The following is a 27,514-nucleotide window of genomic DNA, read 5'->3' as shown; positions in this document are numbered from 1 at the left end:
GCCATTCACAGAAAAATACTAGTTATAAAGACCTGCCAGTTCTTTCATTGTTCAATCCATCTAAACTTAACCATGTTTTATATTACTAACAAGGTGATGACAAGGAATTTCTCTATCAAAATTTAGTACATCACTTTTATAAAATATAGTATCTTATTCACACTTCTTTGTACTTCTTTGCTCAGTTATGACATACTCATTACTATTAATAAACTATGTGTTTAAGCTAAATTATATCCCTGACACCCAAATAAAGGGAGCATGGACTTTGTCTCAAGAGGACAGTAGGTAGATAATTCAATATGAACTTAAAATATCAGTCAGGACTTAAGACTTTTCTGTGAGAATAAGATAGTGTAGCAGCAGAAGAGATAAAGACATCACCTCTAAGACCATCTGGTGTGGATCTAACAGCTACACTATTGAGGCCGTACCAGAGCAGCAAAGCAAACAAAACAATAATTCTGTTCTGGCTACCACAGCTGCTGAAATGGGGGCGGCTGGTATTTCTATAACCAGTATTATAACACAGAGGGATCCATGTAAAAAGGTACTCTCTAACTGGTTACTCTCTTACTAAACTGATAAAGATTAATTTTTCTCTTTTTATAACCCAGCCTGGGGACACTGTATTATAGTATTCTAATTTGAATCCTTTGATGATTCTATAACTTTATTCTACAGCTACTTTGGCTAGGATTTGTTCATAGCTAATCTTTAAAAAATAATTTTTAAATAGATTTAACTCTGCTGGGTCTCTGTTTGCCCTCTAAATATTTAGGGAATTCTGTTAAATAATTCCTAAGGGACCACCAAGGCTAGATTTCTATCTTGGCTGGGAAAACACCTGGGCACATAGTCTTCTAATCTTATGACACATCTTATTCAGGTTATTTCAATGACTTAATTGGCTCCAAGATCTAGCAAAGATTAGACGGAGAAAATTATAACCTTTAATATGCGCCAGACACTCTTCAAAAACCTTTACATGTACTGACTCACTTAATTGCATGAGATAGGTACTATTATTACCCATTTTAGTTATTACCAATCTGAGAAATAGTTTAGATAACTTGTCCAAGGTCACATAGGTAGTGACTGCTGAAATTGGGATTCTAATTTAGGCAGTCTGACTTGAGACAAATATAAGTCATTGTAGATAAATTCCAGGGTGAAATAAAGTTGATAATTTCCAAGTTCTAAATGAATTCCTGATATTTATGCCAGAGGAGGACTTAGTACTGCCTCTTTAACAGAAAGAAGAGATAGCGTTAGTGTCATCCATTATTACATTATAAAAAAACTGAGGGAGGGCAAAAATAAATGCAGTTTGCTAGTCAGACTTTCAGAAATGTCCACCATTCAGAATACAAGGCAAAAAGGACTTGTGAACCACCTAAGTCAGAATTAAAAGGCCTGAATTCTGAAGTGTTTTTGGCTCTTAGGCCACGCACAGCATATGTTTACTTCTAACTTATAAACAGCTATAGTGGAATCAGTTAATTAAATTCTCAGATTTCAAGAGGTAAGAAGGAAGCACTTAAACAAAGTCTTCTTGAGACAGGAAAATGGAGAACAGTGGTAGGTGACAATCTGCCAGCAAGAAAAGAGAAACAAGTATATTATCATATGGATAGTAAGTGTGGTCACAAAGATAAACTAAGCTATTTCAACTCTTGTCCCCAAAATACTGGATTAGGAAGGCATAATTTTAAAAGGCAAGAAAAGAAGTAATATATCGGTATATTTAGATGTTAGTAATAAGATGCAGAGAGAGAAAAACATTTTTGCTGATACTTCTAAAGTTTTCTATAAAATACTACGTTGTGAGACAAAAGTGGTCATATTTTGCTGAATACAGTAGTAGACCAAAGCTTGATAAAAAAATCAAATCATGCAAATCATACATACATTCACACTGAACACACTTGAGCATTATAAATCGTTATTTACTTTGGATTTTAGAAACGGTTTTACAAAATAGAATATAATCTCGATTGCCTGAACTGGGTCACAACCCAGATAAGTTCCTCAGCACTGAGAACGTATCTGTTACCAACCTCACAGCTGGGATTTCTGCTCTCGTCTGCACGGACATGTGTGCATTTGAAATCTAATTCTTGTAGGTGAGGGTGCCTTGATAAATTAAGACCTGCCCTGGGAAACCCTACAATTGTGCCAATTTTGTTTTATAAAGGAATAGATGTGGCTTTAGGAGAGGTTTTCTTTCAAGTACAGAGAGAGTATTTTTTTTACTATGATGTGTATAGTGATGCTCCTTCCCCATAAGAATTTAATAAAAAAGGAAAAAGGAAGGCAGAAAAAGAATTAGAGCATAATTTATTAAAAAACATGCTGAAATAGAGAAATTTTATTTCAAGTGTTGTGTGTGATTAGGAGACATATGACTGGACTGAATTGCAAAGCCATTGCACACTGTGGTTTACACTGGAGAAAATGACAATTTTCAACTATACACCTGGTAGTAGGTGTCACTGAAGTATCATGTTGACATTGTGTAAACAGTAGCTGCTGCTTAACACTGTCATTACAGATCTAATTCCAACAAGAGTCAATTCAAGTCTAACCATTTAACTAGCTATACTTCTTATCTTGGGATTTCAGACATTCAGAGAATATTTAAATATATTGCTGCCATGTTCTAGGACAATGCTACTACATGATAAGGGAGGTATTTATTTTTTGAATAAGAAGTAATGTAATGTAGCATGTGTAGAAGAACTAAATAAGCTGCACAAAATGGAATATTGCTTAAGGAAAGATTAGAAGCCAATAAAACCTTTTTAATATGATTTTAATATGAGAGATAAAACATTGACTGAATCACCTCTGAATTCAATTCCTCTGTATACATAAGAAATGTATGTATAAAAGATCCTGCCAATATTTCATTTCTCAAAGCTACTGAAAATATGGCTTTTACATTTTAGTTCTGATATGTTCACTATAGATTTCAGTAAATCCACACGTTCCCATTTTAGTATGAGCTGCAGAAATATCTTTACAGAGGATATGAAGGCCATTTGTTTTCAATATCAAATTATTTGGTTTTCTTCAAGTTCTTAATATTGATATGCACTGATTTGCCTTTTTAACTCTTCAGCAACTTAAGAATGAAATCTATATTACATTGAATATGGATCTGTGTACATATACTAATGCCTTCTCAACCTACATTCATATTTAACATTTTGCTTCAACACACAAAATGATGTTAAGCATGCAGATACTGCATATTCAGTGAATTCTCAGGTTCCTTGAAATGTAGTATCATATTTTTTATAGTCCACAGTGTCATTATACTTTATGATATCACATCAGATTGCTTCTTACTTATGGTTCCAAAATGAAAAAGACATGAACATTACAATTTTTATCAGATTGAGCTAAATTTAAAGTCAAAAGACAATAAGCAACAAGGCAAGACTTGAGTTATTACATACTTCTGATCAACTTCAAGAGAATTAGAAAGATAAAAGAATAGGGGTTGATCCTGATCCTCCTATTCCCCTTTCTGTTCCCTTTAAGCAAGCGCCTTAGTACATTTAATCTGGAGAAACTTAACAAGAACCCATATTACACTGCATATTTTTCCAAAAGTTTTGTTCATTTGTTTCCTGTTGTGTCTAATTTGTTTTCTCTTTACTTTGGAAATATATTTGGAACTAAAGCCTTTTCAGTAAAACAAAGCAAACTATGGTTGCTGGATTTTGCTTTCCTTGGGTGAGTTAAAATCCTGCCTCTTGCTTGGCTGAGTACGATGTTGTGATGCCAAAGCAAAGTGAAAACTTAAAAATAGTAGCTTCATTCAAGTGACACATCTTTTTCTGTTAAAACTCTATACCTGGATTCTTGATAATATCCATTGTTCTCAAATCAGGATACAAGGTGACGTTAATAAAACAGCAGGTCAAGGCTATCATCAATAAATTCCTATTACACAATATGTCTATCAGAAAACAAACTGCTGACTTTACTGCATCTTCACTGGAATATATGTGATTGAAAGCTGCCGTTGATAAAAGGCTCAAGTAGTTTTGCCGAATAGTTGAAATCTTTGTGAGGCTTTGGAAATAACTGCCACAATAGCTCACCAAAAGTGCATGTTATGTCCAGACTTATACACAAAATAATGATGTTAACTCAGCTTGTCTGTTATTTCCCATTTACCAATCTCCTCTCACTTTCCAGTCCCTGTAACAATATCCTACATATCTTATTCCTAATGTATCAACTACTGCAGGATCTCTCTCTCTCTCCCTCTGCCTCCCTCCCTCCCTCCCCACCCCCTTACAATTAATTAGAAGTCTGCATGAACCAATACGAATCTTTTAAATTATGGCTATTGTGGCTTACATGACTCTATGATATTGAAAGCAACCACAAGCCTATAAATTAGCAATACCACAGAGACTTAAATCCTATGAGAAATGTGGCCAATTTCATTTAATCTTCTCAGTACCTATAATGAAGTAAAAACAAAACTGATACTTTGAAATGCCTTAGAGCTTGAAGGAGAACAGTAGCCAGGGATGCATCCTCTCTTGAGGGACATTAAAGCCTCCCGGCCAGTGAATTCTTTAAATTTTGTATAAGAAGTATCAAAAGTACAATATCTGCAAAGAAGCTCTAGAATCCCTGCATTAGGTTCAGAGACTATTGAGTAGCTTCACTTTTTCTCAGATAGTAGTGTAAGCCCCATATATAAAAGAACAACAAGCACAGTGAGGTATTAATACTCCTAAATCGTGTGAGCCTGAACCTTTCTTGATGGACTTTGGGACTCAAGAGGACCTGTGTATGTATAGGCTGCATATACTTCTTTGCAGCCAGCCACCTCATTTCATCTAAGTTTTTATTGTTGTTGATGTTACCTTGCTAAATAAAAATGAAATTTTAGGGTGAATGTTGTCTTCTCATCAATCTGAAAACCACCTCAGAGCACATTATCAATATGATGTGACAGAAAAGCAAGTTTAAAGAGTTGACAGAATTGGTCACAGTGCTGTAGAGTGGGGAGAGCATGATCTACACCCAGATTTTCTCACTGAGGCCTCATTACAAAAGAGTGGCTTAAAGCTGTATATGCAGTAACATTAACAATTCTCATTAAGACTAGTATCCTATATGGAAGTAGGCTGCATGTGGAATTAGATTACTGGGTAATTAAACATACTGGTTTGCCTGGGATTAAAGAGTTTTCCAGGACTGGGACTTTCACTGAGTCTAGGACAAACTGGGATGGTTGGTAACCTTAAAGATGATCATTTGATATAATCAACTCTAGGATTAGTGTGAATAAACAACTGGATTAGGTACATGAACTAATGGCAATTATTTTACCTTCATCCTCACAGCCAATAATCAGCAAAGATAAAATTTTCAGCAAATGATCATAAAGTTATTCTGTATCACGAGTTATGAGTGGCAAACTCAAAAAACATGAAACAAGTCTAAAATGCATCTCTACCAATTTAATTAGTATCTATAATAGCACAATTTCGAACAGTTTCACAATTATGGCCTTCAAATCATTAATCTAGAAGCAATTTAAAATTTTAAAAAAAGGAATTATTCTCGGAGATATAAAATCCTTACTTTATTTTAGCTTATCTTCATTCAACTTGCAAAAGAAATATAAAACACATGATTTGAACTTTTGTATTCTCATGAGTAATTTTTAAATTGTTCAATATAATTATAGTCTAATAACATATGAAGAGTCGTAACTACTTAAAGTTAGAAAAATCTTACCAACGAATTATTCTAGAAGTTTGCTAAAACACAAACTATTTGATATGCTCCAAAGTTTTTGTGTTAATTTGTGATACAGCATGTCAATAATTTACATCCCTGTCAATGAATGATATTGTTTCATTTGAGTAAGAGTGTTTTTTAATGTTTATTTATTTTTGAGAGAAAAAATGAGAGAGAGAGAGAGAGAGAGAGAGAGAGAGAGAGAGACAGCAAGCATGAGTGGGGTAGAGGCAGAGAGAGAGAGAGGGAGAGAAAGAGAATCCCAAGAAGGCTCTGCACTGACAGTGGGGCTCGAATCCACGAACTGTGAGATCATGACCTGAACCAAAATGAAGATTTGGATGCTTAGCCAACTGAGCAACTCAGGCACCCCTGATTAACAGTGTTTTTTAAATCTTGTTCTATGTTTAGATATCTACTGTGTCTGGGTTCTGATGCCTTCTGGGGGAGCTGATTGCTTCTGAGGAAATGGCTTCTTTATAAAAGAACTCATAATACGAGAATAACTTTGGATATAACAAACTTGAAAAATGCATTGCTAGGACAACAAAATGCACAGGTGTAGGGAGATCTCAGCAACATGCAAACGTCTTGTTACTATGGTAATAGGATTTTGGGAAATCTGAGTCACCTTGTTGCTCTGGAAACAGTATCAGGAAGACCAAAGTTGAAACCCCATAATGACACTGCTTCTATCCCCAGATTCACTGCTTACTCATCACCTGTATTTTCACATTTCCTAAAGCTACATTAGTGAGAATAGATCATATATAAGTTTAGTTACCTTTGGAAAAAGTGAGCACTCAGTGTAAGAATCTGCTGCATATCAACACAACTGAAAGCTTTTTTGATTTACCTTACATACCATTATTAATTTCACAAAATAATACTTTATTTCTGTTAAATATTTTTGTCAATAATTTACATAGAAATATAACAAATATATATACATTTCTATAGATTTTTTGAGAAATATTATTTAATTCACCCACAGATGAAAGTAATTTAAAAAAAAGATTATAAACTTTTTTTTTGTGATTGGTCATCAATGGTTGAAGCTGTATGTCATATCTTAGCAAAAAGTCTAAGATTCTTATCACCATCTCATCATGATTCCTGATGGTGTCATTTTATTCCTTCTTTATATTATCTAGGTTAACAGCCCAATTACAGCTACTGTATATTTATTACATGCCAGATATATTTTTTTAAGTTTTTCATTTAATAGCATTTAATGCCTACAAAACTAAATAATGCAGAATTATGTGTTATCCTCATCTTAGGTAGGAAAAAGATAAGAGTAAAGAAGCTAACTAACATGTACAAGTTCAGAAAACCAGAATCTGAAGCTAAGATTTCTGAATTTCAAAATTCATGCAAAAGAGTTATAGGAAACACTGCGTCCTCTAATGGCAGCAGAGCAACACTGTGTGTGTTCTATTGGCATGACGAGCAGTAAATACTGTTGTTTAGAAGATCTGAATTATCTATGACAAAAAAATCCATTAAGGCATTCATCTTGCCAATATTTCAGCGTATGAAATGATGATTTTTGGCTTTTTTTCTGTTTTTTTTTTCCTTCCTTTATTTTCTGTTGCACATATATCTCCATTACAAAAAAGGAAATCAGAAAAAAAAAAGCATGTGTTCACTGTATATCATTTGTGATCCTATTTCAATATTTTGACCACGCTTTAAAAAAGTGATGATGACACTATTACAAAAGTGATTTCTGCCTTCACTAGATTTTCATTTATCTTTTACAGTTGCTTCCTTACTTTATCCCCAGAACTAAAATTATAGGGCCACACACACTCTCATTAGAGTTCCCTCTTTGAGATACTACTGAAGGCTTTTATTTTTTTAAATGGTACATTCATTTTCTTACTTGGATTTAACATGTATTATAAACTTAGATCTGACATTTTAAAAGAAAAGGAATACTAAATGCAAAGGCTACCTTTCAGTCATTTCAAAGTGTTACAGACTGAATATATCTGCCCCTAAATTCAGTATGTTCAAGTCCTAAATCCAGTGTGACTGTACTGAAGATAGGGCCTTAGGATGTAATTAAGGTTAAATGAGGTCATAAAGGTGGGACTGTAATCTGCTGTGTCCTTATGAGAGGGAGAGACACCAGGGCTCTAGGTCATTCCCTCTGAACCACAGAGGAAAGACGAAAGTGGGGAAGACGACTATCTACAAGCCAGGAAAGAGAGGCCTCACCAAAAATCAGCACCTTAATCTTAGGCTTCCAGCCTCTAGATAGTGAACACATAAATCTCTATTGTATAAGCCACCTAGTCTATGGCATTCTGTTATAGCAGCCCAAGCAGACTAGTACAAGGAAGTCATCGTATTTGCACTATGTATTTTTCACAAACCTAGTCTTTTTTTAAAAAAGTTATTACTGTTGGCGAAAGGTGGCATTTACTTACTTATTTTGTTTTTTAAATGTTTATTTATTTTTGACTGAGAGAGAGACAGAGCGTCAGCAGGGGAGGAGCAGAGAGACACACAGAATCTGAAGCAGGCTCCAGGCCCTGAGCTGTTAGCACAGGGCCCAAGTGGGGCTTGAACCCACAAACTGCAAGATCATTACTGAGCAGAAGTTGGACGCTTCATCGAATGAGCCACCCAGGTGCTTCTGAAATGCCATATTTAAGTCCTAATAAATGATGCTACTGATTGTATACATGCAGGAGAGATCACCGAAAGGCAAGACACAAAAATATCAATATAGCTAAGAAAAATGCATGAGGTTAGCTATCCATATAGCAAGAAAAATGCAAAAATGTCCACTACCCCTTCCTCCGAACTTAAATGGTTTATCTATGAAAAAGGGCATATCATTTTACAAGAGGAAGTGTTTACATATTTTTCTTTCATATCTACAGCAATTTCTATAAAATTCCTATAACTGAAATATTATTTTATTTCTCATGACAACTAGGTAAATTAGTTACGTTCCCATAAACATAAAACTACCATAAATAGATCACAATGTACAAAAAGTTTTATACTGAAGTTTATTGCAATTGCTAGATATTTATATTACACCTTCCCTGTGGATTACAGAACATAAGAATAGATAACAGTTATCTAGCATAAGAAACAGAGATGTTTTCTCCTAACTTCTCTATCTTTCTCATGGTAATTTATTAAGAGAGATTAAAGTTGGGGGTAGGAAAGAGAAAGAAGAAGAAAAAGAGATAGAAGGAAGAAAGAGAGGAAGAGGAGAAAGGGTGTAGGTTTCCTCTATTTATTTAGCCAGCAATAACTTTTGTGATGACTTGGTTCCTAAATGTGATGAACATTTCGGGAAGACATCTTAATTAGGTAATTTTTATAAATGCTAAGTGTGAGCAGACTAAATCAAAGGACCTATATAATTAAGTAAAATTAGCCCCACCTGCCCCATTTCTTTATAGACTACATCATAACCTCTCAAGCAGGTACAAAATATGTTTTTCATCTTAATAAAAGTAACCTACTTATCTTATTTGCCTTTCAAATCATGAGACATCAACATATAAGTGCTTGAAATACATTAAAATAAATTAAATTTGCTTTATCATAATTCCTATGTGCCCTCATGTCACAAATATACATAATCTGAGAAATTTTAATATTTTATAGTCAAAGTTACCATAATTATGATAAATATATACCTACATTTAAAATATATACCTACATTTATTAGTATTCTAAATTTACAAATTTTAACAGTTTTTTTTAATGAACTAAGAAAAATATAGCTATATTGAGAATTTACCAATCAAGAACCGATCTTTTTTCTTCCAAACAGGAATAGGAAACAACTTGGGACCCTGCTACAATATTATGACAAGAAATAAATACACCTAAAAGCTTCAGCTTTTATAAAATTCTATGAATTGTCATCATAGGTTCTAAGACAGCTAGATTAGGTATAAAGAATGACATTACTATGATAGGAGATTTTTCATAGCAATGCCAAGTAATCAACAGGGGATAACAAATGATTGGACACTCCATGGTCCAATGATATTCATTCAATTATAAGCTCTACTATAATGCTAATTCATAGTAGAAAATTTAAGGGAACATATTGTTGATAAGTTTACAAATGATGTTGCCTTTTAAAATGACACCTACTAAACATGGCATTACTAAAACAAAACAAAACAAAAAAACCCCGACTTTTATTAACAAAAGTTCCTATTCACAAAGTAGACGGGGTTCATGGAAAACACTCCAATAATAGAGACAGTTTTTGTTTTCGAAAGCAAACATTTCTACTTGTTTCAAGTATATACACTGCAGGTTATTCCACAGAAAGTGTAATTCAGTAGGTCCAGAAAGGGCCCAGAAAACTATACTCCATCATGCAATTGTTCTGCTACAAAACCTTTTTGAAAACATTACCCACAGCAAACTGTTTCCACCTTCATATGCTATACCATTTGGGCATGTGCAAATCAGATCAATACACTGATTACAATCCAAAAGTTCCCCTAAGATGTTAAAATAAATTTGTGTACCAAAATTACATTTAATAGTTAATTCTTTGATCTCCATTACAAAAAATTATTCCCAAAGTTATACTTTCATCAACATATTAACAGACAAGAGCAATCACACTACAATATTTGTAATAGAATATTCTCTCGCTCCATACTTTAAATATTTTCCTTGACATTTTGCAAACCAAGAGTTAAAAATATTGGAACTTTTGTCATTTACAGATTCACAAGAGTGAAACCATAAGGAGTACCTGTCTCCACAATGATTACAGCAATGGTGACTCCTGATCTTCCAGTGTTTGCAATGAACTAGTCTGTATGTACTTGTCAGTTTATTGACCTGTTTGCATGAAGATGCTGAAAGCTTAATTTATTCCTGGTGCAATTTGAGAGACACCTCAATGATTTCACCTATTTGAAATGCACCAACTCTTTCAACTTAGAGCAAAACCAGATGGGAAAAATGCAGAAGAAACCTGGTTTGAATATGTAAAGCACCAGACTCATGACATGCCCGATTATAGTTCCTGAAGAGTCAAACAAGGCGCTAACTTGTATTTTTAAATCCAATTATTTGCCATAACTCTGGTATCATTTTGCAGTGGAAATCAATATAAAATTTTTGTGAGATAATTATAAAATAGAATAGGTTATTGTGTATGTTCAGTCTAGATCTGCAACACTTCAGTCTGAAAAATAAATGGAACAGAAAACTGAAGAGTTAAATAAAACATCTATATTACAGAGTTCCTGTGCTCTCTGTAGGACAAGGAGTCAAATATTTGTTTTCTCAGCTGCAATTGTTAAAAATCACCTCAGAAACAAAGTCACCCAGCTGCTTTAAAAGACCTCAGGAATTGGAAAGTCTATCACCTCTCATGGTAATCTTCTCTGTTCAGTGTAAGGATAAGAAGTACTTATTTTTTTTCCTAATAAAATGATAGCTGAGATTTAAGTTCATTTTTTTCTAGCTCCACAAAAATTGTGAATAGCTAGTCATTCTCCTATTTAAAATCACTTATAAAAAAAAAAAATCACTCTTATAACATTGGGATAAATTCTGTCCCCTGTCGTTAGTAGCTGTGGAACATTGGGAAATAATAAAAATGTACATTACTGAAGTAGAAGAAAAAATGTTAACTGTAATTTCATTGTATCTGTTAGTCTTTAAAGAATTTTTAATTGTGTTGATTTAGTTCATTCTCAAAACAAACCAGTGAGGCTACTTTACTCACTGCAGGCTAGTATGTTATGAGTCAAAGGATAGAGAAACACGTGATAAAAAGAAAACAAAACATCTACCTGATTACATACCACTAGTTACAAAGATAAACTTAGACAATAAACAAGAAATACTTTTAAGAGCAATAAAACACTGTCAAGGGCAAGGCTGTAACATATGTAATAATATACCTACTATTTGTCCTATGGCGGTGATTCCCCCATCCCATAGGACCCACTTCCATTTTATCTCTAATTTTTCTCTCTGGATATTGTGTATTTTAAAAATACATTAAGAAAACTAAGGAAACAAAATTCGTTATAATAATTCACTAGGTATTTCAATGCCAAGAACAATAACATAATCACACACAGTTCTTATATGTAAATCTCTATTTCTCAATACTCTGTTTCTCCTTTTATAAGTGAAATGAGATTATTAACTTTTATAAGTCTTAGGTCTGCTAAGATTTTATATTTCTATTTTTTATGCAACGTAGTTTCCCTCAAGTATTTCTCATCCTTTTTAATAAAGTTTATTTTCATCTTGTACATTGTTCTTTTTACCTTCCACAAACGACTTTTACCTGCTGCTTAAGAAAGCATTTGTCCAGTTTAAGGCAATTTACATCTTAGCCAATATTCCTATGCCTATCGTTGCTGACCCATAATAAGAACCCAATACATTTCTGATGAATAAATGAATGCATATGTTTTAAAAATGACCTTTCAAAATTTTAACAACTCAATGGAACATGTGATGGATGTTTGAGTGCATGTTTTTTCCACCTTTCAGTAAAGTCCCATGTTTAATCTTCTTACCAAATGAGCTTGATGGGGATACTGACCATTCTTTGTTTGAAAAACTGACAAAGTATTCTATGTGTTTTATGAACATTAACTCATTAATTCTTCCCTACAACATTAAGAATTTATGAGGAAGCTGAGGCAAAGAAGTGTGAAGTGAGTTGGTCAACAAAATCCAAGAGGTGATAAGTGGTAAATCCAAACCTATACCTAGGCACGCCAAACCCAAACTTTTCCAGGTGTTATGTTAATGAGAAAAGTCCTTTTTTTTTTTTTTTACNCCCGGGAGCTACAATGGCGGCAGGCGCGCCACCACTCTGAAGTCTAGCCTCCAGGAGCCAGCACAAAGAAGCAGTCTGTGTGCTCAGCCCCCTCCAGGACCAGTTGGCGCGAGGGGACCTGGTGTGCAGGTATTTGGCAAGTACGGTCTTTCTATGCACCGAGGGGAGGTTTTTCTCCTCTGTGCGGAGGTTTTTCTGTTTTGGACTCTCTCCTTTTCCCCTCTCACTCCCCGTAGAGGGTAGAGGGGGATCGCCTCCCACCCTGGAGTCTCCGATCCCGGCCCGATTTTATCTTCCCCGGTTCACACTCACGTTAGAGGGCGCTCTCAGTGGATTCTGCGTCTTTTTTCTCCCAATCTCTCAGGTTTTGTAAGGTTTCCAATGGCTTCAGATCTTTTCTGTGTGATGTATGGGCGCGAGTGCAAGTACGGAGCTCCTTACTTCTCCGCCATCTTGCCCTCTCCCCTCAGAAAAGTCCTTTTAAAACTCCATATTCTAATAGCATTATTTAAAAGTAAAAGTTTATATTAATTTCCACTGGAAGTTTCACAATACCAGTTCAAATTCTAATTGATTGAGGTGATTGTACACAGTCACAGAAAAGACAGTCCATTCCCACGCTCTCTCTTTGCTCTTTCATTTAGCAATTCCTTCTTAATATGTTTGCAGTTATTCTGAGGTCTATATTACTAAACACAAGCTAACTTAAGTTGGAATCCTGCTCATGTTTTGACATTTTCTACAAAAATACTTTTCTAAAAACACCTACCTGAAATTACCAATTAACTTTCTTGACTTGAAACAGGGTAAGAGAGAGATTCTTCTACTTAGCTTTGGAATTACAAAACACTTTTAGCAATTTAGATCATAAATTTTTATATGAAGAATCTAATATTTCTCAGAATGTTTTGAACAGGATATGGGCATGCTTGTGACATTTATGAATACGATATCTTAAGGAACTACAATTTTGATGCAATATAAACAAACATAACGTATGAACATATTGCATTTTAAAGTGTGCATTTACTAAAAGCTTTTCAGATATCATAGACTTCTGAGGAAAAAAAGGTGCCTTGTGCCTACTTATACTATAGAAATCATTTGGTCTACAAGAAAGTTAAAGTCTTTTTAAACATTAACTGTGGATAACAGACATAAAACAGTGAGATAGCTCCATACCTGTTTTGTTGGAAAGTCTAAATGACACCATCTTATCAGGAATATTACATACATTCCTCACTGACGCAATGCAGCTATAATTAGCATAGTCCTGAGGTCGAAGATTCTTTAGTTTTAAGATCTTGGTTTCACCCTGAAAATGCAGAAAAGGTCATTAGAAACAGTCAATAGTAACCAGAATGAATGAATGGGTGAATCATGAAATTATACTGCATTAAATCATATTATTATCAAAGTGTAGTAGACTGTCTTATTTTTAAGGAAAATGTTCTTAATCAGAAACAAACATAAAAACAAAAATAAAAAAAAAAGACATTTAAAAACAATACTGTAATGTGCCTGGAGATAAAATCTAAGAGACTATAATGAAAATTCATAACCTTTTCTTTGCAAACTAGCTTCCTAGGGGAAGAAATCTTTTTCCGGTGGTGGTTATGCAAATTATTATGCAAAGATCAGAACAGTGTACTTAATAATAGAGTTTACTCAACAAATACTGCAATATATATAGCCTTCAACATGAAATGTTTTGAAAGAAAAGGATTCTGAAGAAGAGCTAATAAATGGAAAACTGTTGTTAGAACAAAGTTATTGAAATCAATCTAATGACAGGCAGTTAAATTTATAAACATAAATATTCTGTGTGTAAGTATCAATGATAGATGACAGATATAGAGCTGACTTAAAAAAGCATTCATGAATATTTCTAAATCATTATTGTCCTTGCTATTTTATGTTCAGGAGTTAAAGGACTAGATCTTCCAGGTAAATCTGCAAAATTATAGATAAGATTCAAATCAAGCAAGCCAGACTAAGTCATGATAAGCCAGGAAAGACCATGTAAAACACTGGAATTAGTCAAAATGTCAAAGAGGAAACTAACAACAATAAAAATTAAAGAAAAAAAATCTACTGCCTAAATTAAAATAGGTCTCTTGAGATTTCTGTTACATTCTAAGGTCATTAATGCATCTTTTCAAAATAGTTCCTCTCATAAGTAACTGAATTATGGAAATGGTAAGCAGTATCCCAGTGAAGTCATATTTGGTACAGTTATTTTCAAAATGTCATTTTTCCCAGATAACATCTACAGATAACAATGTTTAACATCTCTCAAATCCTAAAAATTGCAATACTTTCATATACTCTTCAGAAGGTTTGGGATACTTAGTGACAAGACATATAAGCACTGCCTGCTCATTTGCAAAAAAAAAGGCATGCTCACAGATAGGCTTTAACGATTCTGACAGGTGTGAGATGATATCTCATGGTAGTTTTGATCTGTATTTCCCCGATGATGACTGATGTTGAGCAGTTTTTCATGTGTCTGTTAGCCATCTGGATGTCTGTTTTAGAGAAGTGTCTATTCAAGTCTTCTGCCCATTTCTTCACTGGATTATTTGTTTTTGGGGTGTTGAGTTTGACAAGATCTTTATAGATTTTTGGATACTAACACTTTATCTGATAATATCAATTGTAAATATCTTCTCCAATTCCATTTGTTGCCTTTTAGTTTTGGTGATTGTTTCCTTGGTTGTGCAGGAGCTTTTTATCTTGATGAGGTCCCAATAGTTCATTTTTGCTTTTGTTTCCCTTGCCTCCGGAGACATGTTGAGTAAGAAGACGATGTGGCCATGGTCAAAGAGGTTTTTGCCTAGTTTCTCCTCTAGGATTTTGATGGCTTCCTATCTTACATTTAGATCTCTCATCCATTTTGAGCTTATCTTTGTGTATGGTGTAAGAAAGTGGTCTTGGTTCATTCTCCTGCATGTTGCTGTCCAGTTTTCCCAACACCATTTGCTGGAGAGACTTTTTATCCATTGGATATTCTTTTCTGCTTTGTCAAAGATTAGTTGGCCACACATTTCTGGGTTCTCTATTCTGTTCCATTGATCTAAATGTCTGTTTTTGTGACAGTACCAAACTTTCTGGGATTGTGATGCCTCCAGAACTGGTTTTCTTTTTCTGGATTGCTTTGGCTATTCAGAGTCTTTTCTTGTTCCATACAAATTTTAGGATATTTTACTAGCTCTGTGAAGAATGCTAGTGTTTTTTTGATAGGGATTGCATTGAATATGTAGATTGCTTTCGGTAGTATCAACATTTTAACATTATTTGTTTCTGCAATACATGAGCATAGAATATTTTTCCATTTTTTTGTCCTTTCTTCAATTTCTTTCATAAGCTTTCTATACTTTTCAGCATATGGATTTTTCACCTCTTTGGTTAGGTTTATTTCCAGGTATTATATGGCTTTTGGTGCAAGTGGAAATAGGACCACTTGATTTCTCGGTTTGTTGCTTCATTATTGGTGTATAATAATGCAACTGATTTCTGTGCATTGATTTTATATATTGCAACTTTGCTGAATTTCATGGATCAGTTCTAGCATTTTTTGATGCAATCTTTTGGGTTTTCCATATAGAGTATCATGTCATCTGCAAAGAGAGCTATTTTGACTTCCTGCTTGCTGATTTGGATCCCTTTTATTTCTCTGTGTTGACTGATTGCTGAGGCTGGGACTTCTAATACTATGCTGAATAACAGTGGTGAGAATGGGCATCCCTATCATTTTCCTAACCTTAGGGGGGAAGCTTTCAGATTTTCCCCACTGAGGATGATATTAACAGTGGATCATTCATATAAGGCTTTTATGATCTTGAGGAATGATCCTTCTATCCCTACTTTTTTGAGGATTTTTATTAAGAAAGGAAGCTGTATTTTGTCAAATGCTTTCTCTGGATCTATTGAGAGGATCATGTGGTTCTTGTCCTTTCGTTTATGAATGTGATGTATCACATTGGTCAATTTGTGGGTAATGAACCAGTCCTGCATCCCAGGTACAAATTTCACTTAATCATGGTGAAAAATTCTTTTAATGTATTGTTGGATCCAGTTGGCTAGTATCTTGTTGAGGATTTTTGCCTCCATGTTCATCAGGGAAATTGGTCTATAGTTCTCCTTTTTCATGGAATCTTTGGTTTTGGAATCAGGGTGATGCTGGCCTCATAGAATGAGTTTGCAAGTTTTCCTTCCATTTCTATGTTTTGGAACAGCTTCAAAAGAATAGGTGTTAACTCTTCTTTAAATGTTTGGTAAAATTCCCCTGGAAAGCCATCTGGACCTGGACTCCTGTATTTGGGGAGAGGTTTGGTAACTAATTCAATTTCTTTAATGGTTATGGGTCTTTTTCTAATTTTCTATCTCTTCCTATTATAGTTTTGGTAGTTTATTTGGTTCTAGAAATTTGTCCATTTCTTCCAGATTGCCCTATTGTCATATAATTGCTAATAACATTACCCTATTATTGTTGGTATTTCTGCAGTATTCATTGTTTTAGAGTTTCTGCTTTAATATTTATCATTTACCATCTTCTGCTGGTTTTGGATTTTATTTGCTGCTCTTTTTCCAGGTTAGGTTGTATAGCTGGGATCTTTGTTCCTTCTTTAAGAAGGCCTGGATTGCTGTATATTTCCCTCTTATGAATGCCTTTGTGGCAACCAAGCGATTTTGGTCTGTGGTGTGACCGTTTTCACTGCCTTCCTTGTACTTTTTAATTTCTTCTTTAATTTCTTGGTGAACACATTCAATTTTTTAGTATGATGTTTTTTAGTCTCCAACTATTTGTTGTCTTTCCAAATTTTTCTTGCTGTTAACTTCTAGTTTCATAGAGTTGTGGTGTGAAAATATGCATAGCATGATCTCAATCTTTTTTGTACTTGTTGAGGGCTGATTTGTACCCAGTATGTGATCTGTTCTGGAGAATGTTCCATGTGCACTTGAGAAGAATGTGTATTCTTCTGCTTTAGGATGAAATGTTCTGAATATATCTGCTATGTCCATCCGGTCCAGTGTGTCATTCAAAGCCATTGTTTCTTTGTTGATTTTCTGTTTATCTGTCCATTGCTGTAAGTGGGATGTTGAAGTTCCCTACTATTATGGTATTACTGTCAATGAGTTTCTTTATGATTCTGCTTGATTTATATATTTAGGTACTTCGACTTTGGGAGCATAATTGTTAGATATTCTTGGTGGACAGACCACTTAATTATGATATAATGCCCTTATCCATCTCTTGATACACTGTTTACTTTAAAATCAGGATTGTCTGATATAAGTATGGCTACTCTGGATTTCTTTCAGCGACTATTAACATGATAGATGGTTCTCTATCCCCTCAATATGAAGGTGTCTTTAGCTGTAAAATGAGTCTCCTGTAAATAGCATATAGATGAATTTTGTTTTCTTATCCATTCTCGTATGCTATGTGTTTCGGTTGGAGAATTTAGTCCATAGACATTTAGAGTGAATACTGAAAAATATGAACTTACTGACATTTTAGTGTCTGTAGACTTGGACTTTCTGGTGGTGTTCTCTGGTTCTTTCTAGTCTTTGTTACTTTCGGTCTTTTTTGTTTTGTCTTTTCTGCCCTCAGAGAATCCCCCTTAAAATTTCTTGCGGGGCTAGTTCAGTGGTCACAAGCTCCTTTAGTTTTTGTTTGTCTGGGAATCTCTTTATCTCTCCTTTTTTGAACAACAGCTTTGCTGGATAAAGAATTCTTGGCTGCAATTTTTTCTAATTCAGTACTTTGAATGTATCCTGCCACTCCTTTCTGGCCTGCCAAGTTTCTATAGATAGGTCTGCTGCAAACCTGATCTGTCTTCCATTATAGATTAAGGACTTTTTTTTTTTTCTTCCCTTTGCTGCTTTCATGATTCTTTCCTCGTATGTGTATTTTGTGAGTTTAACTATGATATGCTTTGTTGATGTTTTTTGTTTTTTTTAATCTAATGGGATTTCTCTGTGCTTCCTGCATTTTGATGTCTGTGCCTTCTCCAGGATAGAAAATTTTTCCACTATGATTTGCTCACATAAATCTTATACCCCTTTTTCTCTTCATCTTCTAGGACCCCTATGATTCAGATGTTATTCCTTTTTAATGAGTCATCGAGTTCTCTAATTCTTATATCATGCTCTTTTGCTTAAGTTTTGCTCTTTTTTTCTGCTTCTTCATTCTCCATAATTTTGTCTTCTATATCACTCATTCACTGATTTGCTGCATCCATCCTTGCCAGCAGGGCTATCATTCAAGATTGCATCTCAGTTATAGCATTTTTAATTTCGTATTGACTAGAGTTTACTTTTTTTATCTCTGCCAAAAGGGAATCATTGCTTTTTTCAAACCCAGCTAGTATTCTTATTACTATGATTCTAAATTCTGGTTCAGACATCTGACTTATATCTGTGTTGATTAGTCCTTAGCTATCATTTCTTCCTGTTCTTTTTGGAGGTACGAATTCCTTGATTTCATCATTTTGGAGGAAAAATAAGAATAAAACAAAAATTTTTATTGAAAAAACTAAAAACAACACAAGCAATCAAATAAAGGAAGCTAGATCCTAGGTGTGTTTTTGTCTGGTTGCTGAATGAAGATTTATATACAAGAAGGAAAAAAGGAAAGAAAAAATATTTAAAAAAGAAAAAAAAACTAAGAAAACATCTAAGATTTTTAAAAAATGTATGTAATAATATAGAATAAAATGAAAGTAAAATAGACTAAGAAAGCTTACAAAAAAGTAATTAAAATACAGTATAAAAATTAAAAATATTTTTTATAAATATAGGAAATAAAAAATAAATGTTTTCTCTTTCTGTATCCAAGAATAAGAAAAGAAAAAGTGAATAGATGGACCAGCGAACAGAATGAAATCCAAATCAAATTACATCCAGTTTCCCCTAGAAGTCAAACTGTGAAGCACTTTATAGTCTATAAACTAAGCATGTGGAGAGACTTGTGGTGGTCCTCTAGGGCTTGGTTGGCATAGCTGGACGGGGCTTGGTGTAGTGGCTCCTTTCTCCACTAGGTGGCACTGCTTGTTTTACTGGGGTGGATTGGTGTGGCACCTGCACATGCATGGGAGACATGGCATCACCCAGCTTCCCAGTCTTTGCACCAGAACTCTGTGCTCTTGCCAACTGGCAATCAAGCACCCCTCCTTTGTCTACAGCTTCTTTTCACTCCCTGCCTCTATACTGTTTGTATCCAAGCTGTCAGCCTGCCAGGTAGTACCTCCCTCCCAGATTTTATCTCAGATGAGGATGTGTTTCCAAACCTCTCACTTCTGAGGACCCTGTGGCTTGGACCTGCTCGGACCCTCTAGGGGAGGGTCTTGCTGAGCAATGGCCAGACATTGTCTTGTCCCCAGGAATATTCCTGAAATCATGTGCTGCAGAAGCTCAGAGATTGTGCTGGGCACTGGTTTGCCCCAAAATAAGTTTTTGCAATGGCATAGTGACAGAGGCTCAGAGATTATGGTAAATTACAACACACAACCAGTGCCAGGTTTCACTGCACCCTGGCCTCTTTGTTCCCATATCAGCAATCATTTTTCCTGGGGTGCACTGGGACGTTTGCCTGTAGGGATGCACTACAGCCTCTACCAATGCTTTTCTAGCAGGGGAACCCCTTCTCCCCATGTGTCCTACAGACCTTGCAGACCTCATTGCCTCTTCCTGGGGATTCATCCTTCCCACCAGAGCATTGCCAGGTATTGAGCTGTGGAATGTCCAATTCTGCTCTCCCCTGCTAATAGAGTCTTAATTGCATTGAAACCCTCTCCTTTCTGCTTTCTTCCTTTCTCATTCAGTCACTTGCATGTGTTTCTCTCCAGCTACTTTCGGGGGGGAGGGGGGAGGGCTTTTTTCTGTACTCTCCCCCACTCTTTCTCTGTCCTCTCTCTGCAAATACAGCTCCCTACCCTCTTCAGCTTCTATCTCCCCCAGTTCATCTCTCTGAGTCATATACCTGCCAAGTTCTTTGGTTAGAGTTATCCAGATTCTTTTGTTTGTCCTTGTATCAATTTTCTAGGTGTGCAAAAAGGCTTGGTGCTGATCTAGCTGCATTTCAGGGACAGAGAAGCAAAGAACTTCCATGCTGCTCCACCATCTTGGCTCCTCCTCAGATAATTTTTGAATAAGGTGATATATCTTACTCCTTTTACTTCTGTGACTGCTTTTGCTTGGAATTCTCTACTTTTCTTTCTCCTCTCAATGCTTAACTTTCAGATTCCCTGGAACTCTGTTTCACAGTTAATTCTGAGTTACGGAATTCCTCTGGTGACCTAATCACTGCCACTACAAGCCCTATCTTCCAGCCCCTCTCCTAAATTCTGTACCTCTATTCCAGAATTCTCCCTTAAGTTTCAGACACGGAGGCCAATATTTTACCTCAATATGTCCATTTTGATGTCTTACAGACACCTAAAACTTAACATATCCTAAAGCTGAACTTCAGCTCTATTCCTCTAAATTTACTCTTCCTTCTTTAAAAACCAGAATCCTAGTCTTTCAGTTACTTTGTATTCATATATTCAGTATCTCCCTCTCAGATCCTTTTACTGATTTTGAAACATGTTCAATCTTGACCATTCTTTTTATTTACTTTTAAATGTAATGCTCTAAATCCTTCATTCTACTAAGAAATTCCTGATTATAGTTAGTATAGTTTAAGAACACAAGCAAGCATAATGATCTATAACCAGAATTTTTTCTTTTTAATACGCTGCATGCCCAACATGGGGCCTGAACTCATGACCCTGAGATCAAGAGTTGGATGCTCTATTGACTGAGCCTGCCAAGCGCCCACAGGATTTTTTTAAATATGAAAATCTTATCATATCATTTCCTTACTTAAGAACCAGCCAGATGCCTCCACAATTTTTTTAAAATAAGAAAATCTGATCATGTCATTTCTCTGTTTAAATCACATCAATGACTTAACTATCATTCTTAAAGTGAACACAATAGACTATTAACTATTAACTAATCACTATTAACATGATGGCCAACCCTATATGGCCTGCACTCTCCTTTCCTCCCCAATCTCATCTCATTCTCTTAGTGCCTTGTACACAACCTTCCTTCTACAAAAGAACTCCTGCACATGCTTGGCTCTTCATCTCTCTATGCCTCATCAATTTCATCTCATTCTTAGATCCCAATACTCCTCACTTCCACAAGTAAGCCTTTCCTTACTTCTGAAAGAGGAGAAATCCCTTTTTGTGAGATCTGTTTCTATCTTTCTCTTCATAATACTGTCTCATCTTTCCTTTTATTTCAATAATGAATTTATTTTCTGCTAGACTTCTCCCCTTGCCAGTAAGCACCTAGGGGGCAGGGATTATGTCTGTCCTGATCTCAGCATAATGTTCCCAACACCTAGCGCAGGATTAGCATAGAAGAGACATTTTGTAAATGAATTCTTTTTCAATTAAAAGTGCTATAACTACCTGTATTTCACCACTCAAAGCTTTGCTTTGCACATATTTATTTCTCCAGAATTTATTATCTGCTTGGAACTCAATATGAATTCCATAGGTATTAATAAATATAGTCAATATTCTAAAAGCAATCTTATAATAATAGTTATTCTCAAATATATACAAAGGGGAAACAATGTCATTTGGATGTATAGTTGGTGATAAAGTCTCTCTATTCACATGGAGTTAATTATATTCTGCCAGTACTTGTTTCTGTTTCCACTGACAAAATATTTTTAAACCATATTTTAAAAACAAAATTTCAACACTTCAGTGAAACCATATCTACCAGTGTCATTAATAACACTCTTTTGTTACAATTAAATAAATCTTTTTTTAATGCTTCTATATTTCTCTGCTTTTTTCTAACACTTTAGATTACCTTTGCTACTTTGACAGCCCCTCTGTGTAGGTAATTAGCATATCATACTTTAGTCACTTCTTGGTTGTTTTCCATTTCATTTTCTGTTGTGCAAATTTTAGTCTGTAATCTTCTATTATACTAATTAAAATCACTGTTTCAATTAGAATCAATTGTAGATTCCTGAAAATCTCTAAGCAAAATAACAGAAAAAAAAGTATTTAAAAAAAATCATCAATAGCATTGGAACTAAAAAATCTAACTTTTCTGATTTTTTCCTGGCCTTTTACCTGCAATGTTTCTCAGCAATTATGATCTTGCACTTGAATTTTTCCTCTCTCTGGATCTCTTAAAATAATCTATTGTGACTTTCTAATTATCCTTGATCGTTCTTACTTATTTATTCATTTATTTATGTCACCTACTGACTTCCATTTTTCCTGCATTACCCACCTCCCTTCAAAAAGAAACCACCTCATATTTTGATAATGTTTTTTTTTTTTTTTTAATTTTCTTCCTCTTGGATGCTTTTGCCTCTTTGTACATGTCTTCACACCTCTGACTTCTAACCTCATCTCCTGTTCTCTGATAGCTACGTGATGACAATTTCCATCCACAGGGCACACAATGTCCTATTAAAGCTAGTGGGTTCACTAGTATACTCCATTATACTGGCTGTACTACCTCATATGAATTTTCTCTTCTGATATTATATATAATTCAAGCCACCATCATTCTCCCATAATCCAGACTCAGAAGTCATGTCATCATTCACTTTTTACTGTTTCTCATTACCCTGTATACAATGACATCAGGAGCTTTAGATTATTCTTTAATTTTCCTTTCACAAAATGACCTTTCCTTTCCAATCCTACTGGCATAATATTTACTTTAGACTCTTATTTATCATTTATCATTGAACAAATATTGCTTGAGTGCTCATTTTGGCTGGGATAATACACTGTCTACTATGGAGAACTGCAGCTCTCCTTTATTCTAATCATTCTGTAGCTGCCATCAGACCTGTCTTCATCAGGCCATGCCCATGCGAAAATATCCTAACTAGTTCTCTTCTCAAACACCATTTCAAAAATCTTTAGTTTCTTATTTGAGACCCTATGCAGTCTAAGTAAAATTACTTTTCCCTTATACTTCAAACTCCATATTCCCACCAAATTACTTTCATCATGATTTTGAACTCTTTATAATATCCAACTCTGCCATCTTTATTTTTTAATGTTTATTTTTGAAAGACAGATGCAGAACACAAGCAGGGGAGGGGCAGAGAGAAAGGGAAACACTGAATCCAAAGTAGGCTCCAAGATGTCAGTACAGAGCCCAACCTGGGGCTCAAACCAATGAACCATGAGATCATGACCTGAGCTGAGGTCAGGAAGCTCAACCGACTGAACCACCCAGGTGCCCCCCAAATCTGCAAACTTTTAAGAAAACACTCCCACCCTCTGATATGCATTTTTTCTGCTCCCACCTTAACTGACGTGCAGTTGAACAAAATGTGCACATACCCTATAATCTTTTCTGACCTTCTCAATTAGAAAGAAGTAAATTCTGTTCCTTTGGATCTTTTATTGCATTTTTATACTAAGACATCTATTTATAAATCACTGTTTAGTGTTTGCTTACTAGTTACCATTACTTATATTCTTTAACTGAATTGTAAGGCTCCTGGGACAGGGGCATCCTGTCTCTCTCATAATAGCATAACAGTAGTAAGAAACCTTTAATATCCATTGCTTAATAAATATTTATTCAATTAATAGAATGTAGTTAAATTTTGGTCTTTTCCACCCATCATAACCTTTAGGAAGAATGTGGTCATAATATACAATCATAATGCTTATTTTGAGAGAGAGAGTGCATGTATGATCACAAGCAGGGGAGGGGCAAAAGGAGAGACACAGAGAGAGAGAGAGAGACAGAGACAGAGACTATCCCAAGCAGGCTTCATGCTCAGCATGGAACCCAATGCAAGGCTTGACACCAGGCTCTCTATCTCATGACCCTAATGTCCTGACCTGCACTGAAATCAAGAGTCCCATGCTTAACCAGCTGAGCCAACGAGGAACCTCAAATCATAATGATTTTTAAAATAAAGGAGACAAATATAAAATCTAGACATGTTAGATTTCACTCTTCTTCATTAAGTGCATGGTCCTTTGCTTAGGTTGATGCTGTCTTTCTTGTATCATCCTCATTACTTTCTCATTTCTCTACCCTTTCTATGAAACTTGTCATATTAATAATCAGTTGGGGGCACTCAGGTGGCTCAGTTGGTTAAGCATCTGACTTTGGCTCAGGTCATGATCTCATGGTCTGTGAGTATGAGCCTTTCATCGGGCTCTGTACTGACAGCTCAGAGTCTGGAGGCTGCTTCAGATTCTGTGTCTCCCTTTCACTGCCCTTCCCCTCCTGTTTCTCTGTCTCCCTTTCACTCAGAAGTAAATAAATATTAAATAATCAATTAGATACTGATTCTTTCTAACTTTCCTACATTTAAGTATTTTCACCTGGACTACTAGAATAGATATACAGCACTTCCTGTCTATTAAGTATTAAGAAACTGCTAGTTCCTTGCCTTAAAATTTACTACAACCATAGAGGGAATGATCTGCTTGGAAATTCAGTTTCTTGATCTTATGCTGCTATGAGAGGAACAATAAACTCACTGTAAATTGACAATATCATAAGTTGAAAATGCTTTAATATACCTAATATACCAAACATCATGGCTTAGCCTAATCTACCTTAAACATGCTCAGAACTCTTACATTAGTCTACAGTTGGACAAAATCATCTCCATTTTCTAAAAGTGCTGAATATATCAGTCAATCTAGTGAATACTATACTGAAAGTGAAAAACACAATGGCTATATGAGTATCAGCTGTTTACCCTTGTGATCACACGGTGTATTATATATTTGTAACAATCTTCCTTTTCCATTATATGAGATAATTTCACTATAAGTTCTACCTCTGCCATTTGTGCAGTTCATGCTGTCAATTCAGTACACACTGCTGACTAGAAAAAAATAAAGCCAACTCACTCTCTTGCATATAAGTTTCCAGTAAACATTTTTTAAAAAAACATGTTGGCTGGAATAGTACTAGGAATTAAAAAATAACATTAGGGAAGGTTTAAAGGTAGATTTATGAAGCTGAATTAGGGGCCATTGACAGAATTGTACAGTCAGTTATGAATAAAAAAATGTAAATGGAAAATAGTTACAAGGGAAGGAAATATGTAAAACAATCAGATACATCTGGGCCAAGAGCAATGAAACTCTGGCCATTAAAATATAGAAGTCACTAATTGCAGTGGATGTATTCTTGAAATAGTTTGTATACCTAAGTTTTTGTGGTTAGGAATGTGCCTGTTGCTTATATTATCCAAAAGTAAGAATATAAATTGGGAAATAATATTGTTAAGGCTTAAAAAGGGAATTCATGTTTCCCTTTGAAATGATTCTCATGCTTGGTAACTATAAGGGTTTGCATATGGCATATTCTAGTTAATTCTTATGGAGAACAGAGCAGCAAAATGGGTACTGAGAGGAAAAGACAAAAGAATACAAAAGAATAACTTTTACTGTGAACTCTAGATCCATGATCCCAAGGATTCAGCTCTCATGGGGTTGGAGAATTATTCTGGATGAGCTCAGATAATTTATTTCTAATAGTCAGAAAAGAAGGTACCAAAATATGTGAACCCACAGGACAGCCGTCTAGGCTAATATGAAAGAATATGCAGTATGGCAGAGAGTGAGAAGGGCTAATATAGACAAATCTTATTAAATGAATACAGAAAATAACAGAGGGAGTTATGGGAGAATTTGAGCCTTTCCTCCTTAATTAATTCACTATATTCAGGAAATGATTAAGGCATTCAGGATGACCCTGTTCCCCTCAACAAACAACTTCCATAATACTTAAAATATATATAGCATAACGCATAACAAAACAGGATGTCAATAAATGTGTGAATATATATTGCTATCAAATGACATGTATATATACATTTGAATATATATATTTGGAATGGTTTAAACTTTATGAGTTATAACTGGTTTTATCACATTAATTTTATTTTGTTGCTCATATAAATTTAATATTCTGTGTTGATAGAAGGCTATTTGCATGTGAATTTCCATGATTTGTAAAAAGGAATTTTCAGTTGATTATTGTCTAATTGTATAATTAGTCTAATTAGCCTAATTATAACTAATTATGTAATTGATGTAAATATGTTCAGTCTTGTAATTAGATGGTGTAATTACAATACACAAGATGATGTCATGAACATCTTTATGAAAGTTCTAGAAAAATAGCAAAAGTATGTGTAGTTCATAAAATTTAAGTACATATTTCTTCAACATTGACCAAATTATTTGCAACGTCTATATTTAAGCTATTAAAACTTTTTGTAATTAAATTAAAAAGGGAAGGCATTCTATACATTAGTCAGTGGCCCTTACCAATGCTGACATTATGTAATGAAATAATACCACTAACATAAAGCACCATTTCTAGTAAAGAAACATTTTCTTTTAAAAGAAATTAGAAATTTTAAAAATACCTTTTTTCAGGTTATCAGTAAACAATTAAAATCTTTTAGTTTACACTCATTTTTTCCATCTCCAATAATTAATTTATTATGAACTTATGAACTGACAACAATATATGTTAGCTTACACCATCAGTGTTGGGTTTTTTTTTAAATTTTTTAAAATGCTTATTTATTGAGATAGAGAGACAGAGCATGAGCTGGGGAGGAGCAGAGAGACGGGGGGACACAGAATCCAAAGCAGGCTCCAGGCTCTGAGCTGTCAGCAGAGAGCCTCATGCAGGACTAGAACTCACAAACCATGAGATCATGACCTGAACCAAAGTTGGACACTTAACCGACCGAGCCTCCCAGGTGCCCCTACACCTTCAAGTGTTGATTGGAAGTATATATGTATAATTATTCTTCCTAAACTTATTACATTACATTCTTATAAATTCTATCAGACTTAGGAACTCAGGCCAATTTCACCTCAGAAA

The 27,514-nt window shown here is 34.8% G+C and overlaps 1 protein-coding gene across 1 annotated transcript in view; it reads right to left on the bottom strand.

The window, feature by feature from the left end:
• MDGA2 (MAM domain containing glycosylphosphatidylinositol anchor 2) overlaps positions 1-27,514 on the bottom strand; it is an 811,206-nt gene that overhangs the window by 270,634 nt on the left and 513,058 nt on the right. Inside the window, exon 6 of the mRNA XM_077761231.1 lies at positions 13,775-13,907. Within this exon, the coding sequence (XP_077617357.1) occupies positions 13,775-13,907 (133 nt within the window). The remainder of the gene's footprint in view (positions 1-13,774; positions 13,908-27,514) is intronic.

This window comes from Crocuta crocuta, unplaced genomic scaffold, assembly GCF_008692635.1.
Source record: "Crocuta crocuta isolate KB4526 unplaced genomic scaffold, BGI_CrCroc_1.0 scaffold163, whole genome shotgun sequence".
In the NCBI taxonomy this organism is placed as follows: domain Eukaryota; kingdom Metazoa; phylum Chordata; class Mammalia; order Carnivora; family Hyaenidae; genus Crocuta; species Crocuta crocuta.
Note: the sequence above shows the minus strand (reverse complement) of the source record. Positions and strands in the feature narration are given on the sequence as shown.